Raw genomic sequence first — 24,106 nt, 5'->3', positions numbered from 1 at the left:
TAATTACATGTAAAAGCTTTATGCAAACCCACGTGTCGCCTCCTGCTGGTTAATAGGTAGATTGCAGGATTAAAGCACTTTGCTTATATCAACAGGTGCCTGCCAGGAAGAGAGTCAAAATGACCATAGAGAGACACAAGTCCTAAGAGACATGCAACGGAACAGCCAAGAGACCGAAATGTACTACAAAACAGGGCAAAACAACCATAAAAAATACTAAATCACTACAAAGAGAAACAACAAAGCCCAAAAATGACACAAAGAGAAGTTGAAATAAAAAAGTTGAACTTATTTGTCTTTAAAATGTTAATGTTTACCATCAATATCCATACATCTATATATTATAGTATATAAGTAAAAAAAGAATATAGGTTTAAAAAAAATCCACAACAATACAATGTATATTCGATGTAGAATCTTGTAGAACCTTCTCTTAAATTAGGTAACACCTTTGTAACCATTCAGTCATATCCAGGTGAGCTCAAATTTTCCAGAGGAAAATTGTGTTCGTATGTAATATTTCTAAAATACACACAATGTGTACTTTTCCAACAAAATAAATCCTAAAATCTGCATTTTTGATTCAGTAATCTCTTGTTTGGCTGCATGACGTCACTCGGTGGGCGTGTCACATGTATAGCGGAAGAGCAGGTGCATCACCAAACCGAGCAGCAACAGCACTATCACAACAACCGTTATCAACGCAAAGGGAACGGCTACTGACACTGCAGATCGGCCTGCAGATCCGTTTTCTGATAGAGAAAGACAAGCTTGAATTTTTTTCGTCTGTCGGGGAGTCTGGAGGCCCGTCGACATGGCTCTGAACCAGAACCACTCGGAGTCCGGCGGAGTCATCATCAACAACAGTGAAAGGTAACGGGAGCAGGTGCAACGGTCTAGCTAGCCGTTACCGTTAACTAGAGGGACAAGTTCCGGGGAGAACGTCACACCAAAGTCAATTAATAAATAAAGACTAAAAATAAAGACTAAAATGTGTCTGTGCTTATTGGTGAAAGTACTTTACATGTCAGGAGTACTTGCAAATTCGATATGTCTGACTACATCTAAGTGATAACTTTTAGCATCGGTTAGCTTATTTTTCACATAACAAATAGATTGTGTTAGCGGTAGCGAGCACCGTGAAGCAGTCATTCTACTTGTCATTTTATTTGAACAGAGTCCCATATGGTTTATCACACATAAGCCGAATTGAAGATAGTCTCGTAATCAGTGCAAAACGACACCAAATGTACGCGTAAAAGCTAGTTGGCAAATAAGCTGCATTAATTGTTATATAACGCCATGTTTGTTAATGGAATATTCGCGTTGCATCTTAACGGAACCGGGTCTCAGAGTCGTAGCCCAAACATGGCCTTCAACCTGTTATATCATCACTGCAGTCAACCGTAGCTGGCTTCACGTGTGGTTACATAAATGTTTTTTAAACGTTGTGTGTTGACGACTATGCTAACTGTAACGTAGCATTTATGACTGTGCTGTGCTGCTGCATTGCTTACTGTCTCCACCGTCTGCCTTAAGGCCTGCTCTGCTATCAAACGGTTTTTTGTCACATACAGATCAAGTCAGCACATTTTACATGAAATACACTCAATGACATAGTCTTCTAGAACATACTGGAGCTCAGTGATAAACCCATTACAGCTAACCCAGAACCAGTAGTAAGCCCTGTCACTTGATGGCATGTAAGTCCAATCCTTTTACTACAGTACTGTTTACTGCAAGCAACTGATGGGCCATGTTTAGTAACTGGACAGTTGCACAATAACCTGGTGATCTCATTTTTAAGCTGTTGTTGGAGTGTGAGTCATGACAATCCACCAAGACCCAAATAAATAATGTTTTTTCTGTATAATGAAAATATGATGTACAACCCCAATTCCACAAAAGTTGGGATGCTGAGTAAATGAAAACAGAATGCAGTTATTTGTAAATCCTGTTTTTAACCTACGTTTAATTGAATACAATTCAAAGACAAGATCTTTAATGTTCCAACTCATAAACTAGGGGTTGACCGATATTAATTACAAATAATCAGCATTGGACCTAAAAAACGAATAAGACCGATACCCGATATTTGGAACCAATATGCATTTATAATAAAATTGAAAATCTTTCTGTCTGTATTTAGGATTTGGAATATAACAAACTCCAACAGAAAACTTTGTTAAAATGCCATCAGCAAATGTTAAATCAAAACTGAGATTTTCAACATCATATACCCTAAGTTCCCAGCAACTTCTTTTATTAAGTCGTGAGAATTTAAATTGAAAATTGAACAAATAAAAATAGCTCCCTGAGGTTTTATAAAGAAAAAGCTCTCCCCATGCTTGCACTTTCTTTGCACTTTTTAATTAATACATTTTTATCAGCGATCAGAGTAAAACACAGACACAGATTATTGACAAAATGCCAAATGTCAACCCCAATAATCGGCCAGGCCAATAATCTTTCGACCCCTAATGCTGAGTAAATAAAAATAGAATGCTATGATTTGCAAATCCCTTTTGACCTACATTTAATACAGTTCAAACATGAGATATTTGTTCAAATTGAAAAACTTCGTTTTTTGTAAATATATGCTCATTCTGAATTCAGTGTTTCCCACACATTCCATAAAAGTAGCAACAGGGGCATGTCTACCACTGTGATACGTCACTTTTTTTTAACAACACTCAGTGTTTGGGAACTAAGGGCAATATTTGTTGAAGTTTTGAAAGGGATATTTTCCCATTCTTGCCTCAAAAACAACTTCAATTGCCCAACAGTCCAGGTTCTGTGTTGTTGTTTGTCATAATGGACCACGCATTTTCAGTAGGAGACAGGAGTTTAGTGCCTTTACTCTTTGACTATGAAGCCATGCTGTCAAAACATGTGCAGAATGTGGCTCATTTTCTTGCTGGAATAAGCAGGAATGTCTCTTAAAAAAGACATTTGAATGATAGCATATGTTGCTCCAAAACCTGTAAGTAAGTACCTTTCAGCATTCATGCTGCCTGTGCTCAATGTTCATTCATGCAGATGCTGGCTTTTGAACTTTGCACTGGTAACAATCTGGATGGTCCTCTTTAGCCCAGAGGACACAACCCATGTGATTTCCAAAAACAGTTTGAAATGTGGACTCTTCAGACCACAGCACAGTTTTCCCCTCTGTGACAGTCAAAAGATGAGCTGGAGCTCAGAGAATTTGGCTGAATTTGTTTCTTTATGATGTTAATATTTGCCTCTCCCTTTGTGTCTATTTCTGTCACCAGTGTGTTGATGAACTACGATAACGTGGAGCTGGTTTTCTGTGACGCAGACAGTCTGCCCGAAGCCTTCAGAAAGAGCAAGAAAGGCAGCATCTACCTAACTCCATACAGGGTGAGACACATGACTCAGATGTCTTATTTGTTAATTAGCCACAGCCTCACGATGACGTAAGTGTACAACAGCATGCAGATTCCACTAATAAGCAGATATAGGTTAAAATCTCATATGTTTTATAAGGTAGCAGGGAAAAATCAAGATTTCTTTTTGAGTTGATGTGAGTGATTACATGATGTTATTTGTGGTTATTTTCTCTCAGGTGATCTTTCTGGCCAAAGGTCGCGATGCACTGCAGTCCTTCATGATGCCCTTCTATCTATTAAAGGGCTGTGAGATCAAACAACCTGTACTGGGAGCCAATTATATCAAGGGTACTGTCAACGCAGAGCCTGGAGGTTAGTATATGTGTGCGTGTGTGTGCAGGTGCACACTCAGTCTAAATGCCTTTTGCACTGTTTGCTACAGTATCCGAAATGAATGACATGTTTCTTTGAAACGGTTTGATGGGCGTGTCAAACGGGTTACCCAATCAGACGGGAGGGATGCATAAATGAATGTCGAGTAGATCTTTACTTATTGTACTAAGATGTTTTGTTTACATCTCACACTTTGGTATTGTAAACATACGTTTTCAACCTTCAACTTTGAACCGAAATGAATTAAACCCAGACACATTAAAAGGCCGTGCGTGTCAGGTTGTTCATTGCACCACTGTTTACTTTTAAACATTTCTTTTGCAGCATTTTTTCGGGGCTGAACGCAGCCAAGGTGTGTCAATCAGGTTATACTTGCACATGATTATACAGTTTGTGCTTGTTAACCCTTTGAAACCTGGATGGACATTAGTTTTCTTGTGCTGCGTTCAGACACCTTTCACAAGCTATTTAACCCATTGAAACATGGCAAATTTTATTTTAAGTTTTTCAAAAATGTGGAAAAAAAGGCAGTGGCCAACTTGGCAAAAAATGTCCCAAGAAACTAGTTAAAGGTGACAAGACCTTAAAAAAGTTTTTAAAAAGAGGGGAGGATTATTAGATAATGATTAAAAAAAAATAGGAGAAAATGTCCAGAAAACTATATTTATGATTATAATAATTTTATACTTGAAATTATGTTACAGAAAAAAATAAAATAAAATAAAATAAAATAAATACATACATTTTTTGGGATCCTCTGCACTGTTTTAGGTCATTTTCCTGCTTTGTTTTTTTGTTTTGTCATTTTTTTAAAACTATTTTTTTATGCTGTTTTTTTTATTTATTTGTTATTTTTTTATTTTCTCATAACTTTTTTACTGATATTTCCCTCATTTTGGGGCTATGTCCTGTTAAGGTACTTATTGCCATCTCCCTATGTTTTAAAAGAAATCAGACCTATTGGCGAAGGTTTAATTTGTTGAGCACACACTACTAACTACATGGTGTTCTCTCCTCCAGGCGGCTGGGAGGGCAGTGCTACGTTCAAGCTCGTCTTTGCAGCTGGAGGAGCTATCGAGTTTGGCCAGTACATGCTGCAGGTGGCAGCTCAGGGTACGCTAACAAAGCAGCACTAACAGTAGCATAACATTTTTACAGATGTATTGGCAGATTGTCATCCATATTTCTTTATCTTTCATGCTCTCCTGCTTTGTTTTTCGCAGCATCAAGAGGTCAGCCTGTGACCTCTGGCTTTGGCGGATGCCCCTACATGGCCAACGGTGCTTACGCTTACCCTCCTCCCCCTGCTAACGGGATGTACCCTGCTGGACCTCCACCCGGCTACTCCTACACCAACCCTCCTCCACCTGGTGCGGGCTAAAATAATATTCTGTGTTATCGTTGCTTTGATTTTGCAATACCAGTTTCCTGTAAGTCTTGTGAAAGTGTTGAATGTTGTGTCTTCTGCTGTGCAGGTGGCTTCTACCCCAACCCTCCAGCGTTTGATGCCTCTGCCGCCTACATACCTCCGCCTCCTTATTCTGCTCCTCTAGGCCAACAGCCCCCACATGACCCAGACCTCCCCTCCTCAGCAGCAGGTGCGTCTCAGACCGATTCCTCACGAGGTGGCGTTCGCTCCACTTCACTCCGGGTCTTAATGCACTGATCAATAATAAATAAAACTGAAAATATTAGTGATGGCTCTGAGTTGCTTTAGGGAGCCTCTCTTCTAATTTTGTTAAATGTTTTGTATTGCCGTTAGCTGTTATAAGTGTTGTGGTTTTACCTTCTCAGTGATGTCCTATCATGATGATATGATCAAACCACGTTTCGGGCTGCAAACAGGGTACAAAACTAGCACCATCCACCAGCCGAATATTAGTAAAAGTGGCTGGTAGATTTGCTTTATGCACTTGTCAAAAAAACAATGGGAAACTCAAGAGGTGGGGGGAATATTGATACAGCAGAGCACTGTGATATTTTTCTGACAATAATAATAATAATAATAATACATTTATATAGTACCTTTCGATCATGGAATGCAGCTCAAAGTACTCCTCCTAGAGATAAAAAAGATACATGAAGGCATGGAGAAGAAAATGGCATAAAGTATGCCGATTTTAAGATTAGGAGGGTAAGATAAAACACAAAACACAGATACAAAATCAGAGACAACAGACCAATAAATCACCAGTGAATTAACATCACGTCACAACTGAAAAGAACAGTGGCAGTGGCAATAATTAGGGCTGGGCAATATAAAGATAGACATGAGACTATACATCATCTTACATCTTACATGAACATAAGTTTGATGATGTTATTTTATTTTGCAAAATTTGACCCTAATTGACCCTAATTGATATGTGTTAGCATGAATTGAGCATAAAACTTGAATTTTGAAACTAAAAGTGAAATAAAAATAAAAGTTCAGCTGAGCAAAGACATTTACTCTGACGTATTTCCAGAAACAGTTCGGATTTTTCCGTATTTAAAGAATTGTAGAAGAAAATTCCTACACATCACATTGTTTCAGCTTTAATACCTCAAGCCGCAAAATAATGCCCCCTTAATTTTGCCTACATTTCCTCTCTGCCACCACGTCGCACCACCCGTCGTAGCTCAGGCTTTGATTAGCTTCAGTCACCTCATTTGTCTTGGGGATTAATCGTAAGACCATGTTTAATTAATTTCCCCCTCCCCTGATCTCTGCGTCTCGTTCCCAGCGGAGGCAAAAGCAGCCGAGGCAGCAGCGAGCGCCAGCTGTGCCACGCTGCCTCCGACACATGTGTACCTGCCGCAGGTAAGCTGCCCTCCGTCACTCTGCCGTAAGCCTCATGTTATCTACCACTTTGACATGCTGTGTTAAACAAAGCCTCTTAGACTGGATGTTGTCTCAAACTGTCCTCTGTCCACAGGACAAGCCTCCACCCTACTCCCCTCCAGAAGACAAGAAGAACCAGTAGACCTGCTTGATCCCAACCTCCTCCCTCTCCTCCTCCTCCTCCTCCTCCACCTGTGACCCTCCTGGATCACCTCGCTTCTCATTCCATTAACACGGGAACATCAGGAAGGACAAAGTTTTCCTTTTTAACGTCATTCCCTTTTTTCTCATTCCCTCGCTTTCCCACCTCAGCATATACCTTCAACATTCCCATTAATGATTCATATATGTAACCGGCTTCAGAAGCACCTTTACTTGATGGGAGATAGAGGTATCCGTAGCAATCTTTGAGAGATTGTTGAGGCAAAAGTTGCAAGGATTGTTTTTTTCAGTGTACTAAAACTTTGTAACCTGACTAGCTATTTTAGCATTCTTTGCCTTGCAAGTGTCCCAAAAATCATACCGCCACCCTAAAGTTTAGATTCAGCGATGTTGTGACTCAATTCTAATTTTCTATGACTGTCTATTAAACCCGGCTGAATCTGACAGTAATTATTTGCTATTCTATCCAGAGGCGAGCTGAATGCAGTATTTTATTTTTCTATGATTTGTGTGTACAGGCTTTTAATATGTAGACTTTTCAAAGTGAGATATTTTCTCAAGAACACTAACCTAGAGGTAAAAAAAAAAAAACACTAGCTTTTGTAAAAGAGGATTGCAGCGTGTGGGTCTGCTTGTTTCAGCGAATGAGAGGACCACAAAGATTAGAGCGGCGTAGAGCCCCCCGCAGCCAATCCCTGATCCTGGATTAGAGCGGCGCGCGAGGGCGACCGCGGCCCGGAGGGGACGCACTGCCAGGAGGGATTATCTTCATAATGTGCAAAGAGCAGAGCCAGTGATGTCACTTCCTGTTTTGTCATGCCTCTGAACATTCGAGAAATGGTCACCGCCAGCCCGCTTCACCTCTCATCCTTGATGTACATTTTAAACAGAAACTAACAAGGATTTTCTCACTGTTTCTACTTTCTGTGGTTGTGATCTTAACTCTCTAGTTTGAGGTCAGTCTTCAAAATCTGATCTGAGCACCTCAGTATCTGAGCCTCGACTCTTCCTTCCTCTGTAGTCACTTATCTATATACTGTATCTGTGGCACATCCGTGGCTGATTCTTTGCACTTTCAGAATGCTATGCATCGGGCTCCTGTTTGCTCTGTCATGGCTGTGTGTATAATAATAATAATGACAGTAATAAAGCTCTCTGTATGTATTTCAAACTAATTTATTGAATAATTCATGTAAAATGGCTCAAGTCAGAAAACAAAGCATGATCTCAATTGATGCATGTATGCATTGGATTGGATTTTATTAAATGGATCTCGATTGGTGTGAAACGGAGCTGTTTTTGTGTTTATTTCTACATGTCACACACTGATGGGAATTTGTACACGGCATAGTGCATTAGCATATTTAACATGAACACGTTTCCAGAGTCAGCAGGAGGGGTCGTGTTTAATGTCGTCGGGGCTAAAACAGTCTGGAAATGTGCTTTTCCCTTCTCAGAGTCAGTGGTCGTCCTCTGCACGTCCGGACAACTTGTGCAAATCCACAGCAGTTTCCCCCAAAAATTGACGCATGATGTCCGGAAATACCTCAACATTCCAAAGGTCACAGCTACGCGTTCTTAAGTGCTCATGATTTTTTTTGTTTTTAAAGGCTAAAAGCCCATTATAAACATTTGTACAGTACAACAGATCCCATCACAACACTGTCAGCATCACAGGTTTAAGACTGAACAGGCATTTGTGCATTCAAAGATCCCAAAATGATAAAAATCCATTTTCAGTTCTGTGTTGTCAGTAGTAATGTACAGCCCACAATGATCAGGTTTCACCTACATTGCTTATTATGTAACAGGGGCTCATCAAATGAATTATACTAGTAAACCCTGCAGTGGCTTATTGTGCTGTACGCACCACATCATGAACTGGCTCACATCCTTCTGTGGATTTAATCCCACCAAGACACAAAGTTAGTGATTAAAAAAAAAAAAAAAAGTTAATGCGTGCATGAGCATAAATTTTGGCTTTTTTTCTCGAGGCCTATACTTGAACTTTAAGGAATACTTCACTCACAAAATCACCATTTGTATAATAATTTACAATTGGTGAGGAAAATTTGTTCCTTGCATGCCTCATTGGTAAACGAAGAATCCAAAAAAGGCAAACTGAACATGCTCATAGTGTGCTACTCGTAAGTACAAGTGTTTTAAAGGGTAAGCTTTTAGCAAAAATGCAGGTTTGTAAACAGATGTTTTGATATATTTTTGCTGTTGTTGACTTCAAATCATGAAAATTTTTATGTTTTTGGATCGTTCACCACAAATTCAAAGTAACAGTGAGTAATTGATACACATTGATTTTGCAGGTGAAGTACTTTTTAAAGTTTTCAAAAACTAAGTATTACCAGGAGAACTGCCAGATCTTCAAGCAGCTCAGGTGATATGTAAAGTTGGGTTTTAGTAAATTTTGGAACCTATCATCTAACAGCCTGATGACGATAAGCCCCCCGAGGGCGGCCGATACTACAGGCGATCTGGTGTAGTAAGAGGCCATCCCTATCAAGACTTCCTTCTCCGCGTGCCAGTCAACCCGGCTAATCCCTGTAAACAGATACCTGCCTATAAATGCAGATAAATACTTTTAAAAAAGTAATACAAAGCTAAGTTGTCATCAAACATAGCTAATACGTTCAGAGATTGTATTTCTGCCTCTCAGCGCAAATTGTTCAACTCCCACTCGAAAGTCAATACTGCCTGGCCAACAAATGGACTACAAATGGAAACCAGAGAGCTTCCAATACCAAAATCGTGTCCTGTAGTTGCCTACAGAGTCTGCATATGAATGCAGATATCTGTTCATATAGATTATGTTCAGCAGTTCCTCGACAAATGGCTTGTCCGCATTATAAAAAATGTCCCTTTGTCTTTCCTAAACACTTACTCGCTTTTTTTGCAGAGTTTAAGGGTTGAAACAACTCCTTGTTTGTACGCTTAACGTACAGCTGCCAGATGATTAGCTAGGAATGAAAACTGGTAGCCAATGGCAACAAAGGTCACCAATCAGCACCTTTAAAATGCACTGACTTAACCAAAACATCTATTTTTTTTCAATTCATGGGGAAACCAAAGTGCAAAAACAACAGGTTTAGTTTCATGAAAAGTTATGTGCTAGATTATTTCTTCTACTTCCTGTTTTCTCCGCTGGTTGCCATTGGAAAAACATCCTAGCGTTAGAATTAATGAGCTTTAAAGAGGCTGGGATTCAGATTTTGTTATATCTGAGCAGTTTAGCTGAAGCATAAGTTACTCTACAAAGTGGTATTGATCTTCTCATCTAACTCTCAGCAAATAAGCAAATGAGCCAAAAATGATGAACTACTTCTTCAAAGCAGAAAAAGGTCAGGGACAGTAAAAATTGGACATATGTGCAACACAAACTGGCAGTGCAGACTGACATCCTTTTAAGGTATTTTTAAGACCAGCCAAACGGCACTTACTTTAAGACTTAGGGTTAAGGGAAATTATGCAGGAGTAGTCTGTTTAGTTGTAATCCAGCACTCGTATAGCAACACAATGGATACTACTGTACTTATTAGCTCCTCAGATACTCTCTGGTTTCTAACTAATCACTCGGCATACAGCAGCCTGACCTCAGCATGAATGTGGATTTTTTTTTCCCGTACTTACCTGTGAGCCCAGCCACCTAAAATAAATGCGTATTGCCTTGTCGTATAACAAGGTGTAGTGAAAGTACAACGATTGGACATAGCGTTGGAAGAGATTTGTCATGTCGACTTGAAAGCAGACATTGATCTAAACTGAGGGTAATTTCATAGTGCTGTCCTCAAAACAGAACCCGAACGGCCTTCAGGACCACAGTTTGTGACCATTTCCTTAGCTGTTATTGTCATGTGGTATTAATGTGAATAAGCCAAAGCCAGGGGGGACAGTGTTGGGGGGAAGGCTCGTCACAGTCAGTTCATCTGCTTCAAACAATGTAGGAAGGCAGTCATTGTAAAGAAAAAAAAAAGATTTAAAAAACCACTAAAATGTTTAAGGGAGATCCTCTATGTTGAGTCAGCTAGTGCCTATGTTTGATAGTGCTTCTTCTTCGTCTTCACGTGTCTTTGTGCTCACGTGGAGCAGAGGGTGATGCTGACCCCCTCTCCTATCCAGCAGGCGGGGAACAGCTCCTGGCTGAAGGCACAGTGGAAGGCGTGGAGCCTGGTCTGCCCGTCTCCGTAGTAGGTGAGCGTCCCCGCCTCGTAGTCCAGCAGCATGCCGATGCGGCTGTGCTGGGAGTGGCCGGCCAGGGTCTCCCGCCGGCCGTTGTGCCAGGCGCTGAGCTGATGCTCGTCCAGCTGCAGGCTCCAGGACAGTTCGTTCATACCCACCATGCACCTCTTGCCCTTCTCCTTCCTCGGGATGGTCTCGTAGGTTACCTGATAAGAGGCGAGGGAGAGGATGCAGGTGAGCTCTGATGCAGACTCTGACTGTAAACACTGACAGATCAAAGTCCTCAAACTGCTGGCAGCAGAGGACATGCTACATCTGTTTAGACTGCAGGCAAATCAGATTTGTTTCTCTTTGACAGAGACTGTGTGGACTATTATTTGCAAGTCATCAGATTGGATTTATGTCCAGACATCACCAACTCATCGGCATGGGTTACTGTTGCAAAGATGTAAACAGAACGCCCGCTGACTTTGTCTGATGCGGCGATAAGAGGCTGGTATCCCAGTGCTCCCCACATGTGTGGCAGTAGCTGATGGCAGCAAGGGATGAACGACTGCCTTTTTTTTGTCTTTTAAATGCATGTCTCCTTTTGTATCATTCTGTGTCCCCTTTCTAAATCTGGAGGTTTTTGTGGGTCCATGAATGCAGTGCAGGCAGAGCTCTCCATGAGTTCTTTTTGTCCTCAGCAGCATTTTGTGACTCAGGGGGTGGATAATTAACCTGTTAATCCCTTCAGAGCTGATCAGACTGATAAATGACAGGAGCACCTGCTGCAAGTAAATGCAAACTTTTAGACTCAGCAGACTGAATGGTTATGTTTCACTTTCAATCATCTAAAAATCTGCTGCTCCATCTGAGTCCAGAGTACACTCTGCGCTCCAAGAGTGGTGCGATCAATAACCATACAGTATATATGTCAAAAGCGCTCTTAATAAACAGTCCAGCTCCAAAAATAGATAGTGGCTGCAGATGATTGTTTTTTTAAAAGGTATTTTTTGGCTTTTCTGGACTTCATTTGATAGGACAGCTTAAGAGATGACAGGACATAAGGATGAATGTGGGGATGACATGCAGCAAAGGGCCACCAGTCGGACTTGAACCTGGGACCGCTGTAATGAGGACACACAGACTCTGAGTATGGGGTATGCACTCTTGCAACTGAGCTACCCGGCACCCCAATGGTGGCAGATGTTGTTAATTGTGGCAGACTGCCACAAATAAATGAATGTGTGGGAAACCCTGTATCCATTATGCTCGGTACCTCCATTACTTGGGATTTGACATCATCGCTGTGTCGCATTGCAAGTGACGCAAAAGACACTTTGGAATTTTTTCTTTTGCAATTTTTTCTTTTTTCTTTTCCAGAGTTTTTCAAATCAATCTCAGTAAACACATTCAGGATGGCAGTTTGAACAAGGCCATCCGGGGACCAAAATCTCATGTAAATCCATCCTATGGTTGTTGAGATACTTCAGTTTGGTGAACCAACAGACTGACATTGCCATCCATACAGCCCAATTATTCATGAAAAAATCTTATGCCAAGGTCATCCAAAATGACTGTGGTGCTTTGTGAAAGTAAAATTTGTTTTTGGAAGATTTGTCTGTGGCAGGCAAGGATTACTTGCAAAATCCTTTTTTATTGCACTGTTTAACTGCCTCAGTTATAAACTCTTTTATCTTTGAAGTTTGTCAGACTTTGCCTGTTTCCATTCTCAGTGACCATCTGTCAGTCAAATCAAAGCTATCTCTTGGCTCCAACTCAAAGTAAAATGATTTTTCTTGTAACAGCTGTTCACAGTTCCTTCCAGATACTGTGTAAAAGAATCAAATCATGATTCCTGTTCAAATGTTCCTGAATATCAGAACTTTCATGAATGACTCTCAGAAAGAACAGCATGCGTGGTACATTACCCCGAGGTATGCCCAAGGCTTGGACACCTCCAGCTCCCAGTAGTGCTGTCCGTGTGTGAAGCCTTGAAAGCAGAGCACCTGCCAGGTGTGATCGAAGCGGAATTCGTGGGCTGGGACAAGGCGTGGCCCGGAGGTCAGGTGCTCTGCCCTCCGGTTCTCCTGGGAAAGAAACAGGTGCCCGTTGGCCGTGCGAGGGTCGAAGGTCAGAGAGCATCGGTCTGCGATGAAGAGGAAAGAAATCAGATTGGTCACTGGAATAAAGTGTTCTTTGTGACCTTTGCTGTCTTCATCTCTGACTGCTATAAGTTAAAGCCATCCAAGCACCCCTTGCTGCTGTTTTGCAAATTAATTACATTCAAAAGACGCAGTTAATCAGGTAAATACTTGGGACAAAAACGGTCTAAAATGTTAGAATAGACTTACAAGCACTGAGGCCCTCCTTCCCACCAGGGTGGCACGGAGCAGCCGGGCTGGGAACCACAGCTAGGACCGGCCTCTTATCCTGAGGAGAACCTGGGGACCGATAGAACACGGCACAAAGATTTGGGAAATAAACTGTTGGCAAATCAAGCTGAAATACTGAAAGAGGGGAATATCGTTCTCTAGGTTATGTTACCATCTTTGTCTGGACCCATAGCGGCGCTCACAGCTTTCTCCAGGTCCTCACACACCAGCTTGGAGACTCGGGACAGGACATCTGTGACGCTGTTTAATCGATCTTGAAGGTTTGACGAAACATCGGTGGGAATATCTTTGAAACGTGGAACTTCTATGACCATTGATTCCTGTTAGGAGACATGAATTTAAAAGACGACCGTGATGATTTGGCATTTGATGATTTTCTTCCTCTCTCGTGTTTGTAAATGGGGGAAATCTGAGTGTTTCTTTCTGGGTTCAACAGTCACATTACATTCTTTCCATTTAAAGGAATGTTTGGCCATTTTAAACCTTTAACCCATTTTTCTGACTAATAGGGAAAACATGTTTTGAAATATGTCCAGTTTTGAGCGAGAGGGCAGCAGCAGGGTGCAATTTAACCACTCAGGGAATATGCACCCTCAATGTATGTATATTGTTTCTGTCAACTTTGACTGAAGTGTATTGTATAATGATAAAATGACAGATTATTTAAATGGAGTCTGGTGGGTTTGGTGATGGTTTCTCTTTAGAGAAACATGGTCCACTTTCATAGAATTCATTCTCATTCTCATCTTTTTCATAAATACTATCGCAAATCTCTTCCCTCTGAATTAACTACTCTTTCTACTTTAGATATCTGGACTAAAATAGGTGATGTGTTGATAACTCAGGTTATTTTGAACAGAATAAGTGCCTTAAAAGGTGACATTGTTGAGGAGATGGTTTTTCACTTGCTAAATGAAGATTTACACATCTTATTTTCTGTATTTAAATTTGTGTGGATATGTACATTTTTATACATGTATATGCTTCAGCTGCCTATTTTTCCATTTCATTTATTTATATGGACAAAACACATTAATCACCATTTGTGAAAATGTGCCAGTGGTTAGCCAGCTGGCTCATTTTCAACTGCAGTCCTTTGGCAAGAAACATTTAAAATACATACCTATATATTTTGTTTTTTACACATGTATGCATGTTTGTATATGTACATGCAGTACAATTTTATACTAGGTATATTATTTTGTGGTTCAAATTGTGATAACAATTATAGTGTATTATTTACTTTTACTTTCTCGATATATATATTTTTCATATTTCAACTGTTATCGTTGTTGTCAGCATTATTATATTTATAATCTCATTCTTTTAATTTCTTATTACTATTATTATTTTACCTATTTATTTAGTTATTTATTTGTTCCCTTATTTATGTACTTTTTGGGGGTCTGGGGAGGGAGAGATATGAGTTTGAATGTTACTGTTTATAATTATATACACTGAAAAAAAAAATTACGTTTTTAAAAAGGGTCTTTCTCTGTAGGGGCCCTTACCATAATGTTGTAAGACACTTAGAGTAATGATTTGAGCCTGTCAGTGGCAAAAACAAACACTTGCAAAAAGTGGATGTGAAGTGACGATGCGAGCGTGCCCCTAATTGTTACATTGCATCTCGTTTCTCAATGTTGGACCAATTTCAAAAATTGCTGTTTGCATAGTCACTTACAAACAAAAACATGGAAAAATCAGGGCCAGGTTGAAAAATACCAAACTTACTCTTTGAGTCAAATAAACGACAGTGTAAATGCAGGGGTACAAACCTTGATGAGCTCTGTATCAGGGAGGTTATGTACAGCTGCGATCTGTCCCTGGCTCTCTTGGAGTATCTGGGAGCGCTCCTGGAGTTCGGCTACCCGTGCCTCCGCCTCGGAGATGGCAGTTTCTTTCTGCGCCTCGATAAAGTGCTCTGTAGCCTGCTGCTTCTCAGCCAGTATTCTGATCAGCGTGGAGAACTTGGCGCTTACCCAGCTGGAAGTCTGCTGAAGAGTCACCTGTTGAATGGAAAATGTAGAATTTGGGAACACATGGTTAATGGTTTTCTGTCTTTGTTCTTTGCCTTTGTAATTCTGCTACAGTAACAGCAAGCTTCAACTGCAGCTTCGTCAGTTAAGACCTGAAAATTTCTTATTTCATTTACAAGTCTCTGAGGATATGTAGGAAGCATAATGATTGCCTGGTTTCAGATAAAAATTTGGCCCTAACTATGAGACAGCTGCAAGAAGTGGTGAGCTGTGCCAGTGTGGTTAGTCAACGAGAAATAATACTGAAAAACACAGTCTTAAAGGGACAGTTCACCTCAAAATTAAAAATATATGTTTTTTCTTTTACCTGTAGTGCTATTTATCAGTCTGCATTGTTTTGGTGTGAGTTGCAGAGTGATGGAGATATCGACTGTAGAGATGTCTGACTGCTATCCAATATAATAAAAGTAGAGGGCACTCAGCTTGTGGTGCTCAAAGTGACAAAAAATTAATCTGAAAAACTCAACAGCAACGTCTCTTTCCAGAAATCATGACCCATCGACTCAAGATAATCCACAGATCTTGTTGTGAGCAGCTTTATTTTGGACCTATTTTCTTTTTTTATCTAGACTGATAAATAGCACTTGTTTGAAGCATAGTGACACATCTCTCCTTCTTTAAAAAAGGGAAATTCTTAATTATTACCTTAGCTTGATTGATATTCTCAGCCAATTCATTTATACTTTTCTGCGTCTCTTCAGTGAGTTTCCCCACCTCCTTGCTCTTCCTTCCCAGTAGCAGCTGTAAAAAAAAAAACAACACTTCAAATAGAGACACAAATGATGCATTTTCCATAGTCATGCTGGAATACAGTGGACAGTGTTATAACTGGAATGGCAATCTATGCTTCAAAACCATGGAAGCAACTGTAATGACACTGTTACTGTACCTCTTGACTTTCCCTTTCTGCCTCCAACATAACCTTTTCGTGGTTTGCACATTCAGAAATGCCACACTCGCAGCACACGGACATTTTGTCCTGCCTGCAGTAGTAAACCAGAGGCTTTTTATGGCGGTCACACAGCAGCATGGCTCTTGCCCCGTCGCTTCCCCTCATGATTGCCTCTCTGCAGGAGGGGCCGATGTTGTTTGCAGCCTCAGTCAAGACCGACAAAGACACATTACGCCTGAGAAGGGGCCTGGTGTCAAACTCCTGGTTGCAGAATGGGCACTGAGGTCCGATGTCAGACTTGCTCTTGGTGTCCCAGTGAGTGGTGATGCATATTTGACAGAAGGTGTGACCGCAGGGGATGGTTACGGGGACCCGGAAACGCTCCAGGCATATGGCGCAGGTCAGGTTTGGATTTTGAGACTCCATCTCTGAAGGAAGAGAAGACATCTCTGTGGGGGGAAAAAAAAAGAAAAGAGAGAGAATAGTTATGATGTGATAGAACAACATATTAATGTGTCATATCTGTAACACACTGTGACACTAATATAGTTTAACACCGTGACCTGTCTGTTGTAATTATGAGGTTACAAGGAATAGTAATAGCAATTTTTCAGTGGGGTTGGATATATATATAGTGTATATATATGTGTATTTTATGGTGGGACTTTAAAAAAAATTGTTGCTGAGGAGTCCACAGCTGTAAATTTCTTAGCTCCCATGTCAAACTCCAGCCTATTTCTCCAAACTGGCGGCGTGCTGACTGACTTCTACTGCTGCTAACATACTGTCTATGGATAAATAACCCCAAAAATTCTAAACTGTTCCTTTAATATCATATTGTAAGCCCTTCATATAAACATAGCTCAAGAGGGCAGAAAAAAAGACTTATTTATTCTCCCATTTTTTGTTATTGCCGGTTATCAGACTGTGCAACAGCAAAGCCGCTGTCTAACAGCAATACACGGCTGAGCTCAAATGATAACCACACATTAACTTAGCCAAGTGGAAGGAGAAGCTAACCTTAGCTAATGTTAGCCTGACATCAAGTCACGTTATTTAGGATTCTCTGGGACAAATAATGGTCAAAATATTAAACCCGGTTGACGGTTTGACTGTAAAATAGCTAACATTTATACACGCAACACTGTGAACAATACAAATCGTCAAAATATTTATCCTTACCACTCCAGCAGATACATTCGTTTACTGCATCTGTGTGAATATCGTCTGATGAAGCTTCCCTGATGACGTCAGACGTAAAATTGACGCCTTCACGTGCTGCCGGGGGAAAAAAAAAGCACAAAACAAAAGCCACATATAAACCAACTGGAGTATTTTATTTGTAACAATGATATTCACTGTTTTCCGTTATTCATTTGCTGCAATTTAATATTACAATGCATGAAATTTGGTTTAACAATATCTAATAATAACTCACAAATCAAAGAGTATAACGTTATATTTCAAACGCGATAGGTGTGTGTTAAATGAAAGAAAACATATTCTATGCGTTACCGTTTTTGTCTGCCAGTAGACTACATTTACTCATTACTACAGGATAAAAAAAAGTTAAACGTTTTTTCTACTTTCGAATTTGTACACAAGTTAATTTACAGAAATACATAAATATACATTGACAAAAAAGCAAAATTCGAAAAAATAAAAAGCAAACAAGAAATAGCATTCACGTTACATACCGCGATAGTTTATGTTTCATGTGTCATATAATAACCGTTCAATGATTTAATAACTGATTCTTTACATCAGATGATATCATACCATAAGTTAATAAAGTACTTTGTTGCTGAAATTCATTGATAAAATGCAGGAAAGTCGGTTTAGTTTATGACATTTTTTTATGAATATGGAATTGAAAAGTATAAGTATAGAATGAAACCAATCAGATTTATTTCAACATTTATCTTATCTTTTTCGGGTTTCTTTTCTTTTCTTTAAAAAAAGTTGGCAACGTTCTGGTGTATAGACTAAATTTTACAAAAGTCCAAAATAACAAATTCTTACCATAAGTTAATATAGTACTATGTTGCAGAAATGTATCAATAAAACGCAGGAAAGTCGGTTTAGTTTCTGACCCTTTTTTTCTTATGAATATGGATTTCTTTTTAAATACTAAAGTTATATGTTAAACAACTTCAATCTTATCTTGACTTAAGAAGAGCATTACATCAGTCATATTTATGTTGTAAGTATAGCATTAACAAACATTTATTTCAACATTTCTCTTATTTTTAGAAAGTTGGCAACATCAATTCAAACCGCTCTGGTTTACTGGCTATGAATGGAAAAATAAGTAAGAAATACATTCTCTCTCCCAGTCCACAAAATCTCATTCATAATCAATATTCAGCGTCATTCCAACACAAGCTTTACATAATAAATGTAATGTGTATTATTGTATAAGAAAGACCAACAAACATCTAGATGGAGGGGAAGTAACATAACTTATTTTGTTGGTAAGTTTTTTTTGTTACAGCAACTATCGTTTAATATATTGGTTACTCCCGTATGAATAATTTACACGCAATCTTAAAATTAAAAGGTACATGTATCTACAGCCTGACTGTTTTTGCTTTTTCTCGGCCACCGTAGCTTCTGGAAAGAAAAAAAAAAAAAAATCATTCCAAGATGGCGCTGCGCTCGGTTTGCGCCGCTGCCTTGCTCACTGGGAAGGATTTAGGGGTCAATAATGTGAGGACGCTTGTCACAACAGGTATTGAAACGTTATTGCTAAATGATGTTGTATTTACATGTTGGAAATTCGTGCTTGTGCTCCAGTACCGCATGTTTGTTGTGTATGTTAGGTTCTGTCCGGTAGAAGCAGCCCGCCGCTGCATGCTCTCCTCCTGTGGAGAATAAAGTCCACAGAAAAATATCAACTTTTAATATTAACTAAGTGGTGACGTGGTGGGAAAAAGGAGACATTTCTAAGGAACAACATCTCGAAAATAGTAGCCTAACAGTGTCAGTACAGACGGACAGTAATGTTGTGTATGTATAAGGACAAATTTGAGGACGCTTACATTGCTATTTTATAATTTTACTACTTATTACTACAAATATTAGAATTTTTATTCCACTATATCATTTATCTGGTAACTTTAGTTGCCAAACCCACTTAGGATTATTAATACATTGCAATGTACAAATCATTTAAAGTCATTAAATTTAGCTCTATCTTTATCATCTGGAACATTAATCCTTTGAGACCTGAATCAGTTTTTCTGATGCCTTTCATATACATTTCAAAAACATGAAAAAAAAAAGCAATAAGCAAAAAATGGGTTAAAGGTGACAAAAAAACAAGACAAATAAAAATAAAAAATACATTTTTTAAAAAGAGAGAGAAGAGGAAAATTAAAAGTTCTAAAATAAACCTATAAATATGGGCACGTTTATATTTAAGATTATACATTTAAAATGATATTACAGGGTATATGTTTGTATGTTTGTTATATATATATATATATATATATATATATTATATTTTATTTTAGATATTAAGAGATTAATTGTTGTTTTTTACTTTTGCTAATTTTCCCATAATTTTCTAACTGTTTATTCCCTTTTTTTGGTAAATTTTGGGTCATTTCTTGTTATGTTTCTCATTGCCCTCTTCCTATGCTTTTGAAAGAAATCACTTAGGTTTCAAAGGGTTAAAGGAATGAATACATTCTGCATCAATAATTATAGTATATACCTTTTTTTTTCTTAAATGGGCCATTCAACAAAATGAGTATTTTTACTTTTGGTTCTTTAAGTGTAATAAAATGAGTCACATTTTAAATGCAGAACTTAATTTGCAACATTTAGTATTTCTGCAGTGTGGTTCAGTTCAACTTTTACTTAAAGGTGTAGTTCACCCCAAAATCAAAAATACGTATTTTTCCTCATACCCGTAGTGCTATTTATCAGTCTAGTTTGTTTTGGTGTGTTTCTGAGTGTTGGAGATATCAGCCGTAGAGACGTCTGACTTCTCTCAGCTTGTGATGCTCAAAAGGACAAATAAATTACACTACAGGTTAGAGGATAAATGCATGTTTTAGTATGGGATGAACTTTCTTTAAGGAAAAAGTGACCGTTTTGTAACTAACTCATTATTGGGGCTGTTTCCACATGACAGCATTCCTCTGCAGACGGGTCCGTCCTTTGGGTCCAATGCCAAATGCGGAGATTGACTATAAAAATCTGAAGTCATTGGAGAAGTATCGCAGCTATGAACCTTACTACAAACAAGCTCAGGCGGCGAACAAAAAAACAGTTTGGTGGAAGACCTACAGGAGCTACGTGGAAAAAGCTGACCCCGAGCATGGTGAGCATGAGACGGTGTGAGGAAACTGTGGCTAAATGATCGGTAAATTTCACAGTTTGAATGATTCTTAATGTTGTTGCAGGGGAAGAGCGAGTGGACATTGGACTGCCGTACTATGCACCCAGTCGAGAGGAGAGGAAGAGGAGGCAGGTGATGAGGGACAACAAGAAGAACGCTGAGCTGGAGAGGGCTTTACGTCTGCGCACTTGTAAGCTCCTACACACTCACCATAAAGGTATTAACCGAGCTTTTAACTGATGAGCGAACTGTTTCACTTTTCTATCTTTATTTAAACAGTTAAGATCCCTCTGGATCGAGTGCAGGAAGTCTGGGAGAAGGAAAACGCTCTATTTCATATAAAGAGACTTGCAGACCACTACGCGGTCTTCAGAGATCTCTTCCCCATGGCATACTTTCTGCCTCAAGTCTTACTCCGGGTCTGCTACGGCCAAGACAACAGTGGTCAAGTGTATTATGGGAATCGGCTGACACCGACAGAAGTACGTAGAAGGACTGGAAGTGTCCTAATCTCACCTATAATTTATATTCTAAGGCTCAATTCCACCACTTTCTTTCTGCCTCCACCGCATCCTGCATTCCAAACATCTTTATTATACCCACTTTTCTGCTCTGTACTCACCTCTATATGTCTTCCCTGACTGTATTTTTTTGCCCTGTCTTTGCTGTGCGCGTCTCTCCAGGCAGCGTCTGTCCCTCAAATCAGCTTTGATGCAGAGGAGGACTCCCTGTGGACACTTCTGCTCACCTGTCCAGGTCTGCATCGGCTAACACAGGACGCCACAAGATTGTGATAGTCAGCAGGCATCTACACTGCCTTTGAGAAATGAATCAATACAATATGCAATGCAATATAATAAGAATAATATTTGATTGTTTTTTATTTTATTTTATTTTATTTTTGTTGGTAGTTGATTGATTGGTGAATGTATTTTTATTGTCTTTTATTGTTAATGTATTTGTATTTTTGTATTACCATTAACATTTTTTTTAAATTTGTTCACTTATTTATTTCATTGATTACTATAATTACAATTCATTTTTATCACTTTGGTTAGATTTTCTTGGACCCCGGGAAGACTAGCTTGTCGCCTAGGTGTCAGCTAATGGGGATCCTTATAATAAACAAATAAATTAAATGAAATAACAGATTCTCAGCGTTAACAGATGGCCTAAAATAATGTATCTTCTTTTTCAGATGAGCATCTTCTGGATAATGAGGCAGAATACATCCACTGGCTGGTGTGAGTACTTAAAGTCAACTATGCTTTTATTTATAAAGCATAATTGAAGACAACGCAAACTGACCAAGTTGTTTTTTTTCATTAGGGTTTAAAAATACAGTTAAATAATTGACGTACATGCGTTACAGTTTCACTTTTGTCAATTTGTGTATAAGTGGGCATTTCAGTTCAAATGAAAGGAACTACAACATTTAAAGCATTTAATATAGCAGCTTACTGCTGTTTATTATTATAAGATATGGTGATGTGATGGCATCCAGAGCAATAGGCCTGGGGGGATATGTAATATTTCATTAAGAGAAACCGCAGACTGACCTCTGGTGGTGCGTGCTGTGCACTACATACAATGTTATTAGATAGAGGATTGCCGTTTGTAAGTGCAGTTTTTTAAAAAATAAGCACTACAGCCTTGAATGATCTGTGTGTCTGTAGAGGGAACATACCAGGAGGAGCGGTGCAGGCCGGAGAGGAGCTGTGTCACTACCTGCCCCCGTTCCCTGCCAAAGGGACAGGCTTCCACCGCTACATTTATGTCCTCTTCAAGCAGGACGCACCAGTCAACTTCCAGGAGGATGTCAGACCGTCGCCATGGTGAGCACTACACTTAATACACAGACAGGAAGCTGATGCTCTCAGTATTATTTGCATCATTAACATATACTTGTACAATACTTACTTTTTGTGATGCTTCATCCATGTAATTCATCCAAGTGTGTAAGAAGTAACTTTTTACACAAATCAACCTTTTTTTTTTTAAACTGCCAATGATTGTAAGCGTGCATTTGGTCCCCCCCCCCAGCCACTCTCTGGCGGATCGCACATTCAAGACCGTGGATTTCTACAGAAAGCACCAGGACAAAATAACACCTGCAGGCTTGGCCTTCTTCCAAAGCCACTGGGATGAATCTGTCACCGATACCTTTCACAACACACTCAGTGAGTCACACTAATGCTCACAAACACAGCACAAGTTTGGTCTTTTGACGTCATATTAGCATTTCTTGATTTTAGGACAAAAAGATTGTTTTTGTCTTTCAATAATGAATTCTAACTATTGCATCTTCTCCCTGCAGACATGAAGGAGCCGGTGTTTGAGTTTATCCGACCTCCAGTGTACCACCCCCCACAGGTCAAATACCCTCACCGACAGCCGCTACGCTACCTGGACAGATACCGAGATGGAAAGGAGCACACCTATGGAATATATTGATCATGAGACGCACGCTCACAGAGCTGAAAATACACAACTATTTGCAAATGTGGAGTCATGTCCGACATATTTATGTTAAAAAAAATAAAGCATTTTTCAACTGTGCTGAGACTGCATTATGTTTACGCTGTCAAGGTTATATTTTTGGTCTTATAGGATCATATGTTAGTTTGTTAGATGGAAACACACAGCAGAATATTTCACATATTTCAATACAATTTAATGTGGTGGACATCATGGCTTTTTTTTCTTCGCAGTCTCAGAGATGTCAGTTTAGGTGGCAACCTCATATTAATTAGGAATGGAGTTCCAGGCTCATATTTGTCAAACTGCCAAAAGAGACATTTTGAAATGAAAGGGGAATTCCACTTTGTTTTCACACCAAAGTTTGTTTACAGTTCTTGGGAAGTACTACTTTTTTGCTTGGCTGGAATTCCTTAACTTTCACTTCCACTTTAACTGCCTGCTCTTTTCTACACTTTGACACTAAAAACATGCCAAGTTTAGAGGAAGATTTCTTGTGTAGATTTTTGTAAATTCTCCTCTCTTTTGGAAAATTCTGCATTATTGTAAACGACAACATCACAGTTTTTGGTGTCAAGCAGGTTAATGCTAATTTTCCATCATGCAGCCCTTAACCCCTTGACCTCTGAGCAAGCTGACTTGATTTCTTTCAAAAAGACCCCGAAATTAGCAAGAAATTAGTAAAAAGTACAAGCAATGTATGTACCAGAAAATTAGTTTTAAAAAAGTTTAAGTCAACAAAGAAATGACAGTTTTAAAAGTGCTTAAAAATTACAATAATTCTGTCATATGATTTTAAATATGTAATCGTGATAATTATAATTATAGGTTTTCCCTATATTATTTTTAATTTTTCCTAGACATTTTCCCGTGCTTTTTAAAAATCATTTTCTAAATCTACTAAATTCTTGTTATTTGTGGAACATTTCCAAGTTACTGATTGCCTGTTTTCCCATGTTTTTGAGAGATACTGTACCAATTTGCTCGGGATTCAAAGGTTAAAACACTTGTGAAAGGCAGGTGAAAGCAGCACAAGAAAAGGGGTTTTGCT

General features: G+C 39.2%; 3 protein-coding genes across 3 annotated transcripts; 2 read left to right on the top strand and 1 right to left on the bottom strand.

Annotated features, from left to right (window-relative positions):
• Positions 1-630: 630 nt before the first annotated feature.
• wbp2 (WW domain binding protein 2) lies at positions 631-8,017 on the top strand. The gene is made up of 8 exons (XM_042508606.2): positions 631-873; positions 3,273-3,381; positions 3,587-3,722; positions 4,764-4,856; positions 4,967-5,113; positions 5,219-5,341; positions 6,470-6,546; positions 6,662-8,017. Exons 1-8 carry the CDS (start codon positions 815-817, stop codon positions 6,707-6,709), a joined length of 792 nt encoding a protein of 263 aa, XP_042364540.1. The 5' UTR covers positions 631-814; the 3' UTR covers positions 6,710-8,017.
• On the bottom strand, positions 7,957-17,502 carry trim65 (tripartite motif containing 65). The gene is made up of 8 exons (XM_042507917.2): positions 17,412-17,502; positions 16,227-16,678; positions 15,983-16,078; positions 15,077-15,307; positions 13,450-13,618; positions 13,257-13,346; positions 12,834-13,051; positions 7,957-11,126 (listed from the first exon to the last, which is right to left on the bottom strand). Exons 2-8 carry the CDS (start codon positions 16,674-16,676, stop codon positions 10,818-10,820), a joined length of 1,563 nt encoding a protein of 520 aa, XP_042363851.2. The 5' UTR covers positions 16,677-16,678; positions 17,412-17,502; the 3' UTR covers positions 7,957-10,817.
• Positions 17,503-18,811: 1,309 nt separating this feature from the next.
• On the top strand, positions 18,812-23,136 carry mrpl38 (mitochondrial ribosomal protein L38). The gene is made up of 9 exons (XM_088070338.1): positions 18,812-18,960; positions 20,371-20,559; positions 20,642-20,767; positions 20,857-21,059; positions 21,261-21,333; positions 21,776-21,821; positions 22,254-22,412; positions 22,621-22,757; positions 22,895-23,136. The coding sequence occupies exons 1-9, from the start codon at positions 18,876-18,878 to the stop codon at positions 23,029-23,031; spliced, it is 1,155 nt and encodes a 384-aa protein (XP_087926464.1). The 5' UTR covers positions 18,812-18,875; the 3' UTR covers positions 23,032-23,136.
• The last annotated feature ends 970 nt before the right edge of the window (positions 23,137-24,106 follow it).

This window comes from Plectropomus leopardus, chromosome 19, assembly GCF_026936395.1.
Source record: "Plectropomus leopardus strain MGB_pleo_1.0 chromosome 19, ASM2693639v1, whole genome shotgun sequence".
NCBI lineage: Eukaryota > Metazoa > Chordata > Actinopteri > Perciformes > Serranidae > Plectropomus > Plectropomus leopardus.
Note: the sequence above shows the minus strand (reverse complement) of the source record. Positions and strands in the feature narration are given on the sequence as shown.

Bases quoted from the DNA above. Each gene is read 5' to 3' on its own strand.
- mrpl38 (XM_088070338.1), top strand. From the start codon at position 18,876: ATGGCGCTGCGCTCGGTTTGCGCCGCTGCCTTGCTCACTGGGAAGGAT. The intron at 20,560-20,641 runs GTGAGCATGAGA...ATGTTGTTGCAG, and splicing joins AAAAGCTGACCCCGAGCATG to GGGAAGAGCGAGTGGACATT. The intron at 22,413-22,620 runs GTGAGCACTACA...CCCCCCCCCCAG, and splicing joins GATGTCAGACCGTCGCCATG to CCACTCTCTGGCGGATCGCA.
- wbp2 (XM_042508606.2), top strand. From the start codon at position 815: ATGGCTCTGAACCAGAACCACTCGGAGTCCGGCGGAGTCATCATCAAC. The intron at 3,723-4,763 runs GTTAGTATATGT...TCTCTCCTCCAG, and splicing joins TGTCAACGCAGAGCCTGGAG to GCGGCTGGGAGGGCAGTGCT. The intron at 5,114-5,218 runs GTGCGGGCTAAA...TCTGCTGTGCAG, and splicing joins CACCAACCCTCCTCCACCTG to GTGGCTTCTACCCCAACCCT.
- trim65 (XM_042507917.2), bottom strand. From the start codon at position 16,676: ATGTCTTCTCTTCCTTCAGAGATGGAGTCTCAAAATCCAAACCTGACC. The intron at 15,308-15,982 runs GTAATAATTAAG...TCCATTCAACAG, and splicing joins AGAATATCAATCAAGCTAAG to GTGACTCTTCAGCAGACTTC. The intron at 13,052-13,256 runs GTAAGTCTATTC...TCTTCATCGCAG, and splicing joins GAAGGAGGGCCTCAGTGCTT to ACCGATGCTCTCTGACCTTC.